The 15,156-nt window shown below is 44.5% G+C and overlaps 1 protein-coding gene and 2 non-coding genes across 3 annotated transcripts; all 3 read left to right on the top strand.

The window, feature by feature from the left end:
* Positions 1–436: 436 nt before the first annotated feature.
* Positions 437–7,181, top strand: ATP5F1B (ATP synthase F1 subunit beta). The gene is made up of 10 exons (XM_077328600.1): positions 437–648; positions 1,948–2,130; positions 2,768–2,942; positions 3,646–3,767; positions 3,994–4,178; positions 4,655–4,813; positions 5,452–5,574; positions 5,796–6,008; positions 6,224–6,425; positions 6,950–7,181. The coding sequence occupies exons 1-10, from the start codon at positions 516–518 to the stop codon at positions 7,045–7,047; spliced, it is 1,593 nt and encodes a 530-aa protein (XP_077184715.1). The 5' UTR covers positions 437–515; the 3' UTR covers positions 7,048–7,181.
* LOC143834610 (small nucleolar RNA SNORD59) lies at positions 2,205–2,277 on the top strand. The gene has a single exon (XR_013229858.1). It is a non-coding gene; the product is annotated as a small nucleolar RNA SNORD59 (small nucleolar RNA).
* LOC143834609 (small nucleolar RNA SNORD59) lies at positions 3,849–3,921 on the top strand. The gene has a single exon (XR_013229857.1). It is a non-coding gene; the product is annotated as a small nucleolar RNA SNORD59 (small nucleolar RNA).
* Positions 7,182–15,156: the final 7,975 nt, after the last annotated feature.

Raw genomic sequence — 15,156 nt, 5'->3', positions numbered from 1 at the left:
CTTATGCCTCCCATGTTACTCCGGACAAGAATGACCTCTTGTGAGTAAGTCCAACCCTCCCCGCAATTTAATAGCGCTGGATCTGAAAGTGGAACTGCCCACTTGAATCGTGCCTTTTCTAGTTCGTGTTTCCGATCGTTATCGAGCCCCGCGCCCTAAAAAGAGAATGGAGGACGGCGCCTTTAAAAAAAAAATTGCCTCTGCCCCCCTTTCGACTTTTAATTGGCTGCCCCTCGACCAATAGGGAGACACTTCTTTTCTCGCCCGTTACCAAGTAAATTTTTTTTTTTTATGAAACGCGTCCTTCTACTGAAGAGCAGGCCCTTTGGCAAATAGGGTAATTTCTCGTAGCTCCTCCCCTTTTTCCCGGGGTGACGGGGCAAGGCTGGTCTCCAATCAACTCTAGGCAGCCGAACGCTCCCGACCAATAGGAGAGCCACGTCCCCTGATCCCGCCCAGCTGTAAGAGACCGAGGCTGGCGCTGGGGCTGCTCTTTCAGTCAGCCGGTGGCCGCCATGTTGGGCCTCGCGGGTCGTTGCTGTGCCTCTTCGGCCGCTTCCCTGCTGCGGGGGGCGCGGAGCGCGTCCAGCCCGCTCCAGGACCTGCTGCTGCTGCGGGGGAGCGTTGCTGGGGCGGCCGCCGCGGCTCGTGAGTGCGGGAAGGCGCGGAGGGCGGGGTCACCTTGGGGCCTAATGGCGGGAGTGGGAACGGGAAGCCGCGCGGCCCAAAGCATGGCTGCCGGGCCTGTGCGCAACCGCGGGGCTTCAGGAGCTATTCGTTGGTGTGAACCCTCCTCGGTTTTGCAGTCTGCAAGGGTCCGCAGTGGGGAGACGTGGGCGCCCAGCCCCCTCCCACGCCGCCGCCCTGAAGTGACCTTGGCCAGACTGGCCTCCCCTGCTAGGGTTGGGGTAGGGGAGACACCGCATGCGCATGCATCGCCCTGAACTCTGGCAACTTCTACCACCCCAGCCTTATTTTTCAGTGTCCTTTACCTAGGCAAGGTGCTTAAAAAGCTTTAAATTTCGGATTGGGAGGAAACCGTTTCTGGCCTCCAGCGCTCTCGCGTGAGGCGTCTCGTGGGTGCAGGAAGGAGGTCGTGGAAAGGCTCGCTCTGGGAACGACCTCACGCTTGTTAGGATCGCCTGGCTACTGGGCAGGTTGATCGGAAGAAGGGGAAAATAGATTTTAAAAGAGTCGATGATGGTGGAAGGAATGATCTGTGAATTGGGCAGCTATAAGTACACAAGACGCTTGGAGACTGCAGAGGCGCTTGGCTACCCTCCAGAGGCGAGGAAGGACTCCATTCAATATATTAACTCAAAACGGCATGCCTTGCATAGCTTCACGGGCCCCTGGAATTTTATTTTGAATGATAGGTATTGAGTTATAGTTACAGCAGTTATAAGTGGCTGTTTGTGTGTGGTGCAACCTGTAACGTCCTTTTATCACTCGTCAAGGAGAGAATCTAGTACTTGATAGCTGGTACGGGATGGGTTGAAAGGTCTTGAAGTAGCAAACACATTTATCTGTGTAAAGATGGACACCGGCCTGTATATAGAGTGATAATTTGTGGACTTTAAGATTATGTTCTTTGAAATACCGGAGCCAGGGACTTATACCAAGATTTTTGGAAGCTGTTGGTGGCAGTTGAGCAGTTTTCTTAAAATGCACGTCATCATTGCATATATTTTCCTTTAATGCTTAGCTCTAAGGAAGTATTTTGAATATTTGAAACCAGTGCTCTGTGTTTTCTAGATTTTTTGTAAGAATACTGTTATATAGGGGTTTTTTCACTGACATTACATGAATGGGTTCCTTTAGGATGAGAATTAGAAACCTGTCAGCCTGTTAAGCTCTGTTGTCTTGTGATGTTTATTTCCTCGATAGAGTGTTGGGGACTGAAGGTGCTTTGTGCCTTCACCTAATTGCTTGTGTTCTGTTCTCTAGGTCGGAACTATGCTGCACAGACAGCTCCTGCAGCTAAAGCTGGAGTTGCCACAGGGCGTATTGTGGCAGTCATTGGTGCGGTGGTGGATGTCCAGTTTGATGAAGGGCTGCCACCCATCCTGAATGCCCTTGAAGTGCAAGGCAGGGACACCCGGCTGGTACTGGAGGTGGCACAGCACTTAGGTAAGTACTGTACATATAAAATATGACTGGAAGGGGCTGTTTTCTTCCTTAAATATAACTGGAGAGAGCTGTTTTCTTCCTTGATGATTAATAAAAGATGACTTTCGTTCTTCTGAGCTTGCTGAAGCCTCTTATTATCTGAGAAGGAAACTTAAATTCCCTGATTGTTACACATTTTAGGGAGGTAAGGCCATATGGGCTAGCGTTGTTGATCATTCTCACACAGTCAACGTACTGTGTTCAAACTTCAAGTAAATACTAGAGAGAGATGGAGGAAATAGGTTCCATACTAATGAGCAGACCATGTCAGAAATTTAGAAAATGTGGTCAGTCCATAGTCTTACAACTTTGCTCAAGTCTTAATTGTATCCAGTGGAATTTACTTTTATTGGAGACACTCAAGCAAAAGCTTGTTTTTCCATTGATTACAGTCTTTGAGATTTGGTAAACTATCATATTGATGGTAGTATGTACACATTCAGCAGCATATATTTTTTGTTTTTAAAATGATATTTAAGATGTTTAACTTACTGATTTAGCTATTGGGCTAAGCACTAGGGGGAAGATTGATTGCTGGCTGCTAGAACCATTTCTAGCAGAAGTGCAACTTGGACGGTCATTGTCACTTTTGTTACAGGTGAGAATACAGTCCGTACCATTGCTATGGATGGTACTGAAGGCTTGGTAAGAGGCCAGAAGGTTTTGGATGCAGGTGCACCTATCAGAATTCCTGTAGGGCCTGAGACCCTTGGAAGAATCATGAATGTGATTGGAGAACCAATTGATGAAAGAGGCCCAATAACAACCAAACAGTAAGTGTGAATCTGTAAGGTTAAGTTATAAGCAAGAGTTATTCTAAATGGCATGGTGACTGCTTTTCATTGAGCTTATTTGTCTTTCATTATCATGGGGTATCCTTTGATAAGTTCTGACCTGCCATAGTCGCATCCTTCTGCTATGGGAAGTATTATTGTGCCATTATTAAGCTATTAATTGCATTTTTATGAAGATGTTATATGCCATTAGTAGGATGCTTTATGCATAGCTGTAGAGCATTTGTAATACATCAGGTAGAGTACAGGATTGTAGTTAAATCTACATCATCTTACTAATGTTGACAGATGATTGAGCTCTTCTCTAAACAATAGAAAAATGACCTGATGGTCTAAAGTCAGAGCATCCTGATCATTTTGATGCAAAATTTAATTTTAATTTTTTAAGCAAATCTTCATTGTCCTTGATCCTTATTTTATTGTACAAAAAAGCACCCTAATACAATATTTTGCATACTTTTTAACTATCAAACGTGAGATCTTATGGCTTTGCATTAAAAGCTGGTGTTCTAGCCATCCTTGGCAAAATGAAGAAATAGTGTCATCTATCCTGTTCTAGAGTAAGCAGAGTGCTAATCTCCACAAATCTTCGTTCTGCATAGTTAGTTCTTAAAAGCTATGTAAGCACTTCCTTGATGTCTAGGAAGAGACATGTTAATATGAAACCATCTGTCTCTTACAGGTTTGCTGCTATCCATGCTGAAGCACCAGAGTTTGTTGAAATGAGTGTTGAGCAGGAAATCCTCGTCACTGGCATTAAAGTTGTGGACCTCCTTGCCCCATATGCCAAGGGTGGAAAAATTGGTAAGCTATCAACAAAGGCTGTAGGCAAGGCCATGGAATAGGGTGATTTGAAGCTTCACCAGTTCAATGTTTGCTTAGCTTCCTTCAGTGATGAGTAATATCTTGACTTTCGTTCTTCTGAGATTGCTGAAGCAACTTTTTCTGTCTGAGAAGGAAAAGGGCACAATGGGGAGGGGGTGAAAGCAGTTTCAAAAGGCTAGTCTACTGAATGGTCTTTCTCCTTCAGGGCTATTTGGTGGTGCTGGTGTGGGCAAGACAGTATTGATTATGGAGCTGATCAACAATGTTGCAAAAGCCCATGGTGGCTATTCAGTGTTTGCTGGTGTTGGGGAAAGAACCCGCGAGGGAAATGACTTGTACCATGAAATGATTGAATCTGGCGTCATCAATTTGAAGGATACCACATCCAAGGTGAGCAAGCTAGTAGGGTTGTCCAAATGTAAAATTATTATCTGTGCTCAAAGATACAAAATCCTTGTTCCTTTATGGTTGGCAAAGACATTGCATGGCTTTTGGGTTGGACTTTGGATGTGGATTAATGTGGCTAACCTATTTTTTCCCTGTTATAGATATGGTATAATTTATTTTAATCTGCCGTCAGGCTAAACTATGATATCCTGTCCCAGAAAGTATACCTTAAGGGGAAGCTGTATGTTCTTGAATGTCCACTTTCCCTTTTTTTTTAGTCTTCCCAACAGGCCAAGTATTGGCAACTAAAGTAGAAGAGATCTCTTAGCTAGCATTTCTGTTGCAACAACTGCTGAATTTGTTTGTCAAGGGATTGCTTTTTTATATAGTGCAACTTACAGTCCTATAGTTAATGATGTACTGATTATGATATTGTGATGTAATCTAAAGCCTTGACTATCTCTCTACTGTTCCTCCAGGTTGCCCTTGTTTACGGGCAGATGAATGAACCACCAGGTGCTCGTGCCAGGGTTGCACTAACTGGGTTGACTGTGGCAGAGTATTTCAGGGACCAAGAAGGTCAAGATGTGCTGCTCTTCATTGACAACATCTTCCGTTTCACACAGGCTGGATCTGAGGTATGGCTGGTTGTAGTGCGTTAACCGCAGGCTTAAATTTCACGTTTTATCTTAATGAAATAAATGAATTGGTGACAAGGCATGTGCTTAACAGATTGGCAGTAGTTGCAAAGGCATATCTAGTCCACCAAGGGCTTTGGAGAAGAAATGTACAGCAATCTTAAGGAGTATTAGTGAAAATGGGATGTGGCTTAGCAGAAAGTCTGTTGGCTGTTCTAGTGACTGCGAACCAACGCCTGGTAACTTGGCCATTTGTTTGGAGAATTTTGTTCCAGGGTTTCTCTTCTTAAAGAAAATTATGTGCTTGGCCAGTACACTCTTGAGGGACTAGACCATTCTTCAGGCTTTGAGGAATCCCAGAAGTGGCACAATCATGCGGAATATGATTGGGAAATATAGCTGTGTACACAGCCAACCAGGGCCCCCCTCGCCTTCCCACCTTCTCCAGTCCCATCATTGGCAATTGGGGTGTGGTTCGACATGACCATATATGGTCATATCACCTGATAAATGTTTAACACACTTTTTAAAAACATACAGAATTAACTCTCACCCATTCAGGAAATCCCAGGGCTTTACCAAACCATGGTTGAGAAAGCCTGGATAAGAGGTATAATATTGCTTACTTTCTCTTTCAGGTGTCTGCCTTGCTGGGTAGAATCCCCTCAGCTGTGGGTTATCAGCCCACTCTAGCAACAGATATGGGTACCATGCAGGAGAGAATTACAACAACCCGGAAAGGTTCAATTACTTCCGTGCAGGTATCCTACAGTCTCTTTCAGAGGAGTGAACTTGACCCTGAAGCTGTCTATGGTTGCCTTAATTCCAGAAATAATTTACAAACAGATCAAAAGAATTATACTCTTGAGATGTCTCATTATCCCCATCCCAGGCCTTTTATATGGCAGGGAAACAGCAAATTTTCAAGCATATGGCCTTAGGCCTTCTAGTATCGTTCCTCTGTAATTCTCTTTCTTCCCAGGCTATCTATGTACCAGCTGATGACTTGACTGACCCAGCCCCTGCAACCACATTTGCCCATTTGGATGCCACCACAGTGCTGTCTCGTGCCATAGCTGAATTGGGTATTTATCCAGCTGTGGACCCTCTAGACTCCACCTCCCGAATCATGGATCCTAATATTGTTGGGCAGGAACATTATGATGTGGCCCGTGGAGTGCAAAAGATTCTGCAGGTGAGAGAAGGTAGACCAGTGTGCAGAACATGAGTTTAAAGGCATTAAACATGTATTCTGGTTCTGTTTGGTTAACACTTTCTGCAATATGTCTAGAGCAGCTGTGAGATCTCCTACGGTGCCAGCTGCTGCCCAAGAGGCAAAATTTAATTACACGGTTATGTGTCCAGCTGTATTTTCATGGGTTAAGGTCTTATAAGTGTATTTCTTTCTAGGACTACAAGTCCCTCCAGGATATCATTGCTATTTTGGGTATGGACGAGTTGTCTGAGGAAGATAAATTGACAGTGGCCCGTGCCCGCAAGATTCAGAGGTTTCTTTCCCAGCCCTTCCAGGTGGCTGAAGTCTTCACTGGCCATGCAGGCAAGCTAGTGCCCCTGAAGGAAACAATCAAAGGCTTTCAGCAGATCTTGAAAGGTAAGCAGTGGTCTTGGCAGCCTATTAAAATTCTTTAATTTTACTCAGTAGGTGCTGCTGCAGCAACCTTATCTATTGTTTCTGCACTGTTTGAGCAAAAAGAGTCCATATTCCAGGATGAATAGCACTTGGCAAGTGATTTGTTAGCTGGTTAAGCATTATTCATGCTGGGCCCAAGTTGGTGGAGGTAGGAAATCACCACCTGGAACGTGTTTACAGGTTGTCACAGTTATTTGATTGGCACAATCCTTTGTCCTTAACAGGAAAACCACATGGTGTGTGTGTGTGGGGGGGGAAGATTCAGTTGTATAGCAGTGGGCAATACTGTTCTTAAATGAATGACATTTGCCTTTCCTCCTCCTGAGTAACTTATGTATTTATTTTAAAACGTTGCCTTTCTACCTTGTAGAACTGGAGGCAACTTACCGTATCAATAACACCGTTTATTAAAAACACATAAAAGGTCTCTGTTTAATCCCCTGCTGCTTCCTGACTTGCTGTATCCTTTCCTTTCTCTTATATAGGAGCGTATGACCATCTTCCTGAGCAGGCTTTCTACATGGTGGGGCCCATTGAAGAGGCTGTGGCAAAAGCTGAGAAGTTAGCTGAAGAACATTCATGAGTCTTACTGTTGAGGCAGAACCGCTGCTCCTCTGTCACTGGTTCATGTTGTCCAGTTTCCTGTTGGGGAATGCCATGTAATATGTCTCGAAATTATTTAAAGTTTCCAATAAAAACGTCTGGTGAGATTAATAAGTGGTTGGTCTCTTAATGGAGATAGCTGTGGGAAGGCGAGCAGGCAGTACTTGTGCCCCAGCTTGAAATAGGTTGAGCATAGCTGCCTGGCAGGGGGTTAGTGAAAAGATCTTGCATCTTAATATTGGAAACTGTTCCATCACACCCTGCGGAGGGCATCATTAGTTGAGCTGGCTAAAAAGCACTAAAAATGAGTATTCTGTCCTGATACGTGGCTCTGAAGTTTTTCAGTTTGGGAAGGGGCAACGATAGAGAAAGACTAATACCTTTCTCATTAACAAGATTATATGGCTGGCACACATCCAGCCACTCTTTTGAGTGAGGTGAGGAGCTAAAAACAATTGTTCATGCCTCTGCAGTCATGTCTCTGAATATCCAATAACAACACAGGAACTGCAAAAAGCCTGCCCCAGCATGGTTTTCTCCAGTTATAAAAGGCCTCTCCTCCTGGAAAATGCTTTCTCATTGCTGCTCTGTGCATTTCTTGCGGTCCTTAGCAGCAAGAGAATCAGACAAGTCAGGCCGTGTGCCCTAGCCTTCCCTACCTCTCTTTCCCACTCACCCCCACCCCCATTAAGGGAGAGTAGATGTTGCTCTTGGTCTCCAGAATGCTTCATCACTAGCAAACTATCCAGATGATGAGGAGCACCATCTGATCTTCACATAGCTACTTAGAAAGCCACCTGTTACAAGTCAGTGATACCATCTAAGTCAGGCTTTTAAAACATTTTGACCACTGAGGAGCCCCTGAAATAATTTTTCAGACTTCAAGGAGCCCTGGAATTGATGTCAGCTGACCATGCTCCGTCACACCCCCAAAAGTGACATCTTTTGCTCCCTCAACCACCTTTATTATAGTCGCTATGCCTTATATAGTCAGGAAAGAAGAGTAGGAACAGAGAAGAAAGGCCATACCATGCAATTTCAGAGGTTCCAGGGACTCCCTGCAGACCCCCAAAGGTCCACAGACCCTAGGTTGGGAATCCCTGCTCTAGGTAGTGCTTAGACAGGAAAGGGGCCATCCAAGCAGTGTTGCTATGAACTAGTTCCTAAATGCTGAAGAATAAATAGTTGTCTTTCAGTACTAAATTTTTTTTTGCGATCTGTGCAGTACATGTGAATTAGAATAGCATAGGCAGAGCTGTTCTGTGTCTTTCCTACCTGACTGCTCTTATACTTCTGTACTGCAGCATCTCAGAAAAAAAAAATGGAGTAGCCAATTTGAAGCAGTCACAAGCTATTTGTAAAGCTTCCTCAGACAGCTATTTTGCTTTCTTCATTTCTTTTTCTTTGGGATGGTTTTAATTGCTACCTCTTGTACAATGTTGCGAACCTCCATCCATAGTTCTTCAGGCACTCTGCCTATCAGATCTAATTCCTTAAATCTATTTGTCACCTCTACTGTGTATTCAGAGCCTCTTGTGACGCAGAGTGGTAATGCAGCAGAAATGCAGTCTGAAAGGTCTGCCCATGAGGCTGGGAGTTCAATCCCAGCAGCTGGCTCAAGGTTGACTCAGCCTTCCATCCTTTCGAGGTCGGTAAAATGAGTACCCAGCTTGCTGGGGGGTAAACGGTAATGACTGGGGAAGGCACTGGCAAACCACCCCGTATTGAGTCTACCATGAAAACGCTAGAGGGCGTCACCCCAAGGGTCAGACATGACCCGGTGCTTGCACAGGGGATACCTTTACTTTTACTGTGTATTCGTCAGGGATATGATTGAGTTCATACCTGAGTGGCCTAGTGCTTTTCCCTACTTTCTTCAATTTAAGCTTAAATTTTGCAACAAGAACCTGATGGTCTAAACCACAATCGGCTCCTGGTCTTGTTTTTACTGACTATAGAACATCTTCATCTTTGGCTGCAGAGCACATAGTCAATCTGATTTCTGTGTTGACCGTCTGGTGTCTGTGTAGAATCGTCTCTTGGGTTGTTGGAAAAGAGTGTTTGCTACGACCATTGTATTCTCTTGACAAAATTCTACCAGCCTGTGCCCTGCTTCATTTTGTACTCCAAGGCCAAACTTGCCTGTTATCCCGTTGATCTTTTGGCTTGTGGTAGAAAAGAAAAATCCCAGGTCCCTTTATTCTCTGTTAGGCCATGAAAAAAGTAGTGCACAGCAAATGGAAATCAAATTAATTTGGAGTTGCCTGAAGGTCATCTGGCACAGGACTCATTATAGAAGGTGCTTGATATCTTGATATTGAACATAAGCAGAGTGTTTGCTGTTTATATTCCTCATTTTCTTCACTTGGGACTTGAGCATTTGGAATATCTGGAGTGACACCGTTTTTGTTTTTAAGAAGAAATAGGAAACAAAGGCACAAAGAAGTTAGAAAGCCGAGGCTTGAAGATTACGGCCTCAGCGACTTCCTGACTTAGTTGCATTAAACTCAACTGGAAGCCTTTTGAGCCTGTTTCTGGAGATGTTCCTGTATCTTTATAAACCTTATTTTGCATACCGCTCATCACATGATCTGTTGCTGACATTTGAGCCTGCTGGAGAGGCTTGAGTGGGCATGTCTTGTTCAAGACCGTCACTTGCCTTTATTTCCATGATGAATGTTGGAGCATTATGAATTGTAATGTGACAATATGTTTTGTGCTCAGTTCAGTGAGGTTTAAATGAGCAGAGCCGGGTTCTGCTTCCATTTCCCATTTGATTTACCAGGTGGCCTCAGGCCAGCTTACTGTCAGTCTTCCCTCCTGGAGCTTCTTGTTAAGATAAAGTGGAGCAGAGGAGAACCGGATATATCACCCTTGAGCGCCTTAGGGATTAAAAGACTAAATACTGACTTTCCTATCAAAATCTTGGTGACTGGACTCTGAATACCAAATCTAACTGCCTTTTCTACAAGTATCCTGGTCTTGATTTCCCACTTGGTCCTGTTATGACTGTCACTATCTTTTTCTGTCAGTGCTTCACTGTTTTTAGGAGCTGTCTTACAAGAGGAGGCAAAGATGATCTTGGTACGAATGCTGAAACCTTTCTGGTCCTATTGGTGTTTATGTCACCTAGAGCTGAGTTTAAGAAGTTTCAGTGTCTTAATGAACCTTCTTGGCCCTGAAAGCGTAAGAATCAATAACGCTGCCTATGGTAGCTGTGAAATGAAAGGAAAGTGGGATTCATTCAGCTGCATCCTTAAGAGAGCTGCTATCTTTGCATGTTTATGTCTGAGGAGGAATACCAGATCAAACAAAAGCCATTTGCTTGGCAAAAGTTTACTACCACAACCTTTAATGATTGAGGCAACAGGATTTACATGGATTTGCGACAAAGTGCCCCCTTTATTGGCTACAAAAAGGAATATCTTTCAAGCAGCTGGTTGATTTCCTCCACTACAAGCATGGTAGCCAGATTGGATGGCACCATTTTTATTCAGCATCATGCCCCTGCACAGATCTCAGCTCCCATACAAATCTACAGCTGTGAGGAAATGCATTTTCTTTTGAGCTACTGGATCTCCTTTTTTGTTCCGTTTCTGATGCTTTACAGAGCCAGCAAACTCAATAAAAGCACCTGGTGGAGCAAGAGGGCAAAGTCTAGCAGGGCTTGATTTTTTTTTTTTTTAGGGAAAACAAATAGGACCGTCATTCAACTAAGAGGAATTTTAGTCCAATAATTCCTTCATCAATTCACAGCACAATCCTATGCAGAGTTACTCCAGTATAAAGCCACTGAAAACTGATATCTTAGAATGGAGTAACAGCATAGGACCCCTTGTGAGTCTATGTCAACCTGTATATGAATCCATCTGTAGTTGTGAATTTACAAGGCATTGGTTATAGTGAGTAACTGTTTTTATCATAGCACCTATGAAAAGGTCTTCTGTCTCTTGTGAGGTCTTGCCATCTACAGCTTTTGTTAGGTACTAATGGGAAAGGTAATTAACTTGTTAAAACATCTCTCCCCTCCCTATTCATCAGGGCATCTTTTTGAGTGAACAGCTGAAGGAAAACAAAAAAACAAACCTGAAAAACAGACAAGAACCAAAAAGGTTAGGGATGAAAGTAATTATTAAAATGGAAACATTTTATTGGAGCTCATATTTAAAAACATTAAAATATCTGGGCGAGTATACCAGCATTGCTAAGTTGTTAGGTACAGGCCCTAATTTGTATAATTGCTTTCATCCGTAAACTTTTTGGTACTCACATCTTTTTAAGTGATCAGACTCTCTTAAGTGATTTTCAGGACAGGACCATTGCCCACTTTCCACTGGATTTCCAAAATATTATAGCTGTCTTTCTGTTTACCTCCTAGTCACTTGCTTGTTCTCTCAAAGCAAAATCTGTTGTGATTGAGAAAAATTATTGGAGAAGGGGATGAAGTGTTTTAAAATTTACAAGGAAAGACTGCAGAGTCTTGTCAATTGCTTAAAGTTCTTAAGATTGTTTTGTAATCTTACAACAACCCTGCAACGTATTGTTTCCATAATGAATGGAAAGGGGGCTGAGGCAGATAGAAGCTTATTTATGGGCTGAGGGAGAATGTGAACAAGTGTTACCCAAATTAGATTGGGAAATTTAGCATAGTAAGAGAGATAACAGGATCTCCACGAGCCATGGTTTTTCCCTTAGAAACTCTTAATGAACCAGGCCAGGTTGAAAACAAAAGTGATTTTTATTGTGACCAGTGATTGAAGAAAACTACCGAACGAGCACACAATTTAAGATAAATACACACACACATGAGAACAACAGGTCTGAGATGGTGTGGTGGGTAATATAAGGAGGAAAGTATAAAATATAGCTGCCATCATGACATGAAGAAGTCCTACAGGATAAACTACCAACTTCTCTGGGAAAGGTAAAGCCTACAAGCATGTATCTGATCTAACAACATACACACCAAGAAAAATGAAGGTAGGCCCAAATATAGTGGGAGTGTTCAGAGAATCCCAGAGAACATACATGCACTGAGAGGGCATGTTCCTTAAATAGCCAGATTTGTATTCTGAGGTTAAGGTTGAGTACTGCTGGCCCTAAGACAATGGCCTTGAAGTGATTATTTATTTATTTGATTGATTGATTTCTATACCGCCCTTCCATATGGCTCAGGGTGGTTTACATACAACATGGGCAAATACATGGAACAAATTAATACATAACATAAACAAATACAACAACAATCCAATAACACAATACAACAAGAACGGAACCCAGCCAAGGCCCCCAGAGAGGAAAGACTGGTTCAGGCCATGGAGGGATGTCTGAGGGGGGACTTATTATGTGTGTATGATAAAGACACTAGAGGGCATGAGAAGGTCTTATCTGGGTTGAAATAGAACCTTGGGTGAAACTCTGGAGGGTTCCCAAAGAGGGCACAATACCTGTGATTGCCCTGTGTGGAACCAGGAAAAGAGACAAGGCCATGATTGCATTACCTCTGTGAGACTAAAAACATAAGTGGTTTATTGATGACCCCTAGATTATGGGACAGGAAGCTGACTAGGCATATTAGTAATTTCCCTAACTGAATTCTGACAGGTGAAGGGGAAAGCTCTATTGTCTTCCAGATATGCATTTCTATTTTGAATGGGGAGCAAAAGCTGTCATTAACCGTTCCCTTTGGGTTCACAGTGAACTCATCCAAAGAGCCCAGGCAGTTCTTGGAAGCATCACCACAGACTAACATGTAGAGTTATTTCTGCTTGGGAGTAGATAACACATTTGGTCAGTTGAGGTGAAACTATATTACAGCCAGGCAAGGTGATTGTAGTACAAAGGGAAGGCACAGGTGTAGGCAATCTAGGTGAAGAGTGTTGGTGGACACATTTCCCATCCATGTGTTGAGGGCCACTAACCCCTGGCTAATCTTTCAGCTGCTATAATAAAGATTTCCATAGCTTGTCCCCTTCTGGTTGAGCTTTAACTGGAAATATTGAGAAATCCTGAAATTTGGAGCCAAGCCCTGAATTTTAGCAGCCCTAATTCTACACAGGGAAAGAGATTAGAATCTTAATCTCAAAATGAGCCATGAATGTTCAAGATGAAAAACATTCTAGGTCACTTGGAAATACATGTTCGGGTTTATATGTATTGTGTAATTCTGCAGTTGGTTCCAACCTCCAGAACTGATCACCATAAGAATCCTACACTAAAGATGTCTCTAGCCTTTAAAACTGCAAAGATTATTGGAGGATAGGATAACATTTCTGGTAGTCTAGGCTTCAAAGACATACATCTCTCTCTGTATTCCTCTCACTGCAAAATGAGCAAGACCCTGTGTGCATTTATTTACTGCAGGCTCAAAGTGGATCATGCAGTGTGGTTGATAACAGCCCATACAAATAGGCATGGCATAAACACAGTGGCCTACAATCAATTCTGAAACCCGAATGAGTGCAGCACGTTAGGCATGATAGAGAGTGTGGATATAACACAGAAAAATGGTTCCTGACCTAGCAGAACAGTCCACAAAGTGTGGGCCACAATCATTCAGCCTGAGCTGGATTTCCTTTTCTCATTGCTGGTGATTCTTAACCCTTTAGTCCACTACCACTCACTGAGCATTCAATATTCTCCTTAAATGCCCCAATTCATCTAAAAAGCACTATAAATAAGGCAATTTCATTGATATAGGCATATGATCCAGACATCTTAGGCCTTTAGTCTGGTGTCTCACAGCCATCTTCTTAGGGTTTAGCTTTGTGCCACTTTTTAATAAGTTGTGTGTGCTTCTAGGCCTTTGATTTCATCTGTAGGACTGGGTGAGTCCTATAAAACAATTCTCCCCTGCTAGCTGTCAGAAGGCATTTCAAAGGGGGAGCAAGGACTGCCTAAAATCCCATCCCTGCCTCTCCTTTTGCCCCTGAGCGCTATCGACCCTTTGTTGATTTCCCCCTGATCTACCGGCCACAAATCAACGTTATTGAGCTGTATTAGGACAAAAAAAGAGATTCTTTCTGTCATTTTATCGTTTATAATCGCACCGACGTTTGCCACCACGTGGCCCGCATCGATCCCCTGAGCCTCTGGGGAAGGGCGGACTACAATAATGATAATATTTTTTTAAATTAAAATAAGCCTCTAGCGTCTCTCCCTCGTGTTGTTTCCCCCTGAACGGAACCCGCTGTCTGCAGGACCCTTTTCTTGCCAGGATCGATCCTTTGAATTGCCTCTTCTTTTGGGGGTCGTGGTGGCGACTTTTCAAGGCTTCCTTTTAGGTCTGCGGACCCAACCACCCGGGGAGAGGAAACACCGCTGCTGCCGTCCCTAGCCTGCGTCTGCCCTCCGGTCCCCGCGGGCGGTTTCTCCCAGAACCAGCCGCTGGGCGCGATATCGTGCGCCGGTCAAGGAGACCCGTTTCCCTGGAGGCCTGCCGCCGCCCTCTTCCCGCCCGCCTCTCGGGGAAGGAGCGCCTCGGGGCTGCTGCAGCCGGGAGCAGCTGGCCACGTGGTCCCGCGGCGCCTCCACGCCCCTCTTATTAGCGCGATGACGGCGGCGAGGCCGGAGGGCGCTGCCTCAGGGGCCGCAAAGCAGCGGCCTCTGCCCGGCAGCAGCAAAGGCGGGTGACGCGCCCTCCGCCAATACCCCTCTAGTGCGAGGGATGGAAGCGCCTCCCACTCGCCCGCCCTGCCTGTGCTGTGGCGAGGGCCCCCTTTGCGGGCTGCGGTCTCTATGCTCCCGTCCACGGGTAGTCAAACTGCGGCCCTCCAGATGTCCATGGACTACAATTCCCTTGAGTCCCTGCCAGCGAATGCTGGCAGGTGCTCATGGGAATTGTAGTCCATGGACATCTGGAGGGCCGCAGTTTGACTACCCGTGAAGTCTGGTCCTTACAACTGGGCGGGGGCCGATAGCGCCGAAGGTCTTTGAGAGACTCAGGCTCACAATAAGGCAGCTTTGGCCTTTCAGGCAAGAGGTTGCCACTGGGAGCTCAAGTCCAACCCGAACCCGTGGGACTATAGGAGGTGGGGTGCAGGGTAGAGATGGGGGTTCTCCGCTTTTGGCCTTGTACTTGCATGAAGTG

The sequence above is a fragment of the Paroedura picta genome, chromosome 3 (assembly GCF_049243985.1).
Source record: "Paroedura picta isolate Pp20150507F chromosome 3, Ppicta_v3.0, whole genome shotgun sequence".
NCBI classification, from domain to species: domain Eukaryota; kingdom Metazoa; phylum Chordata; class Lepidosauria; order Squamata; family Gekkonidae; genus Paroedura; species Paroedura picta.
Note: the sequence above shows the minus strand (reverse complement) of the source record. Positions and strands in the feature narration are given on the sequence as shown.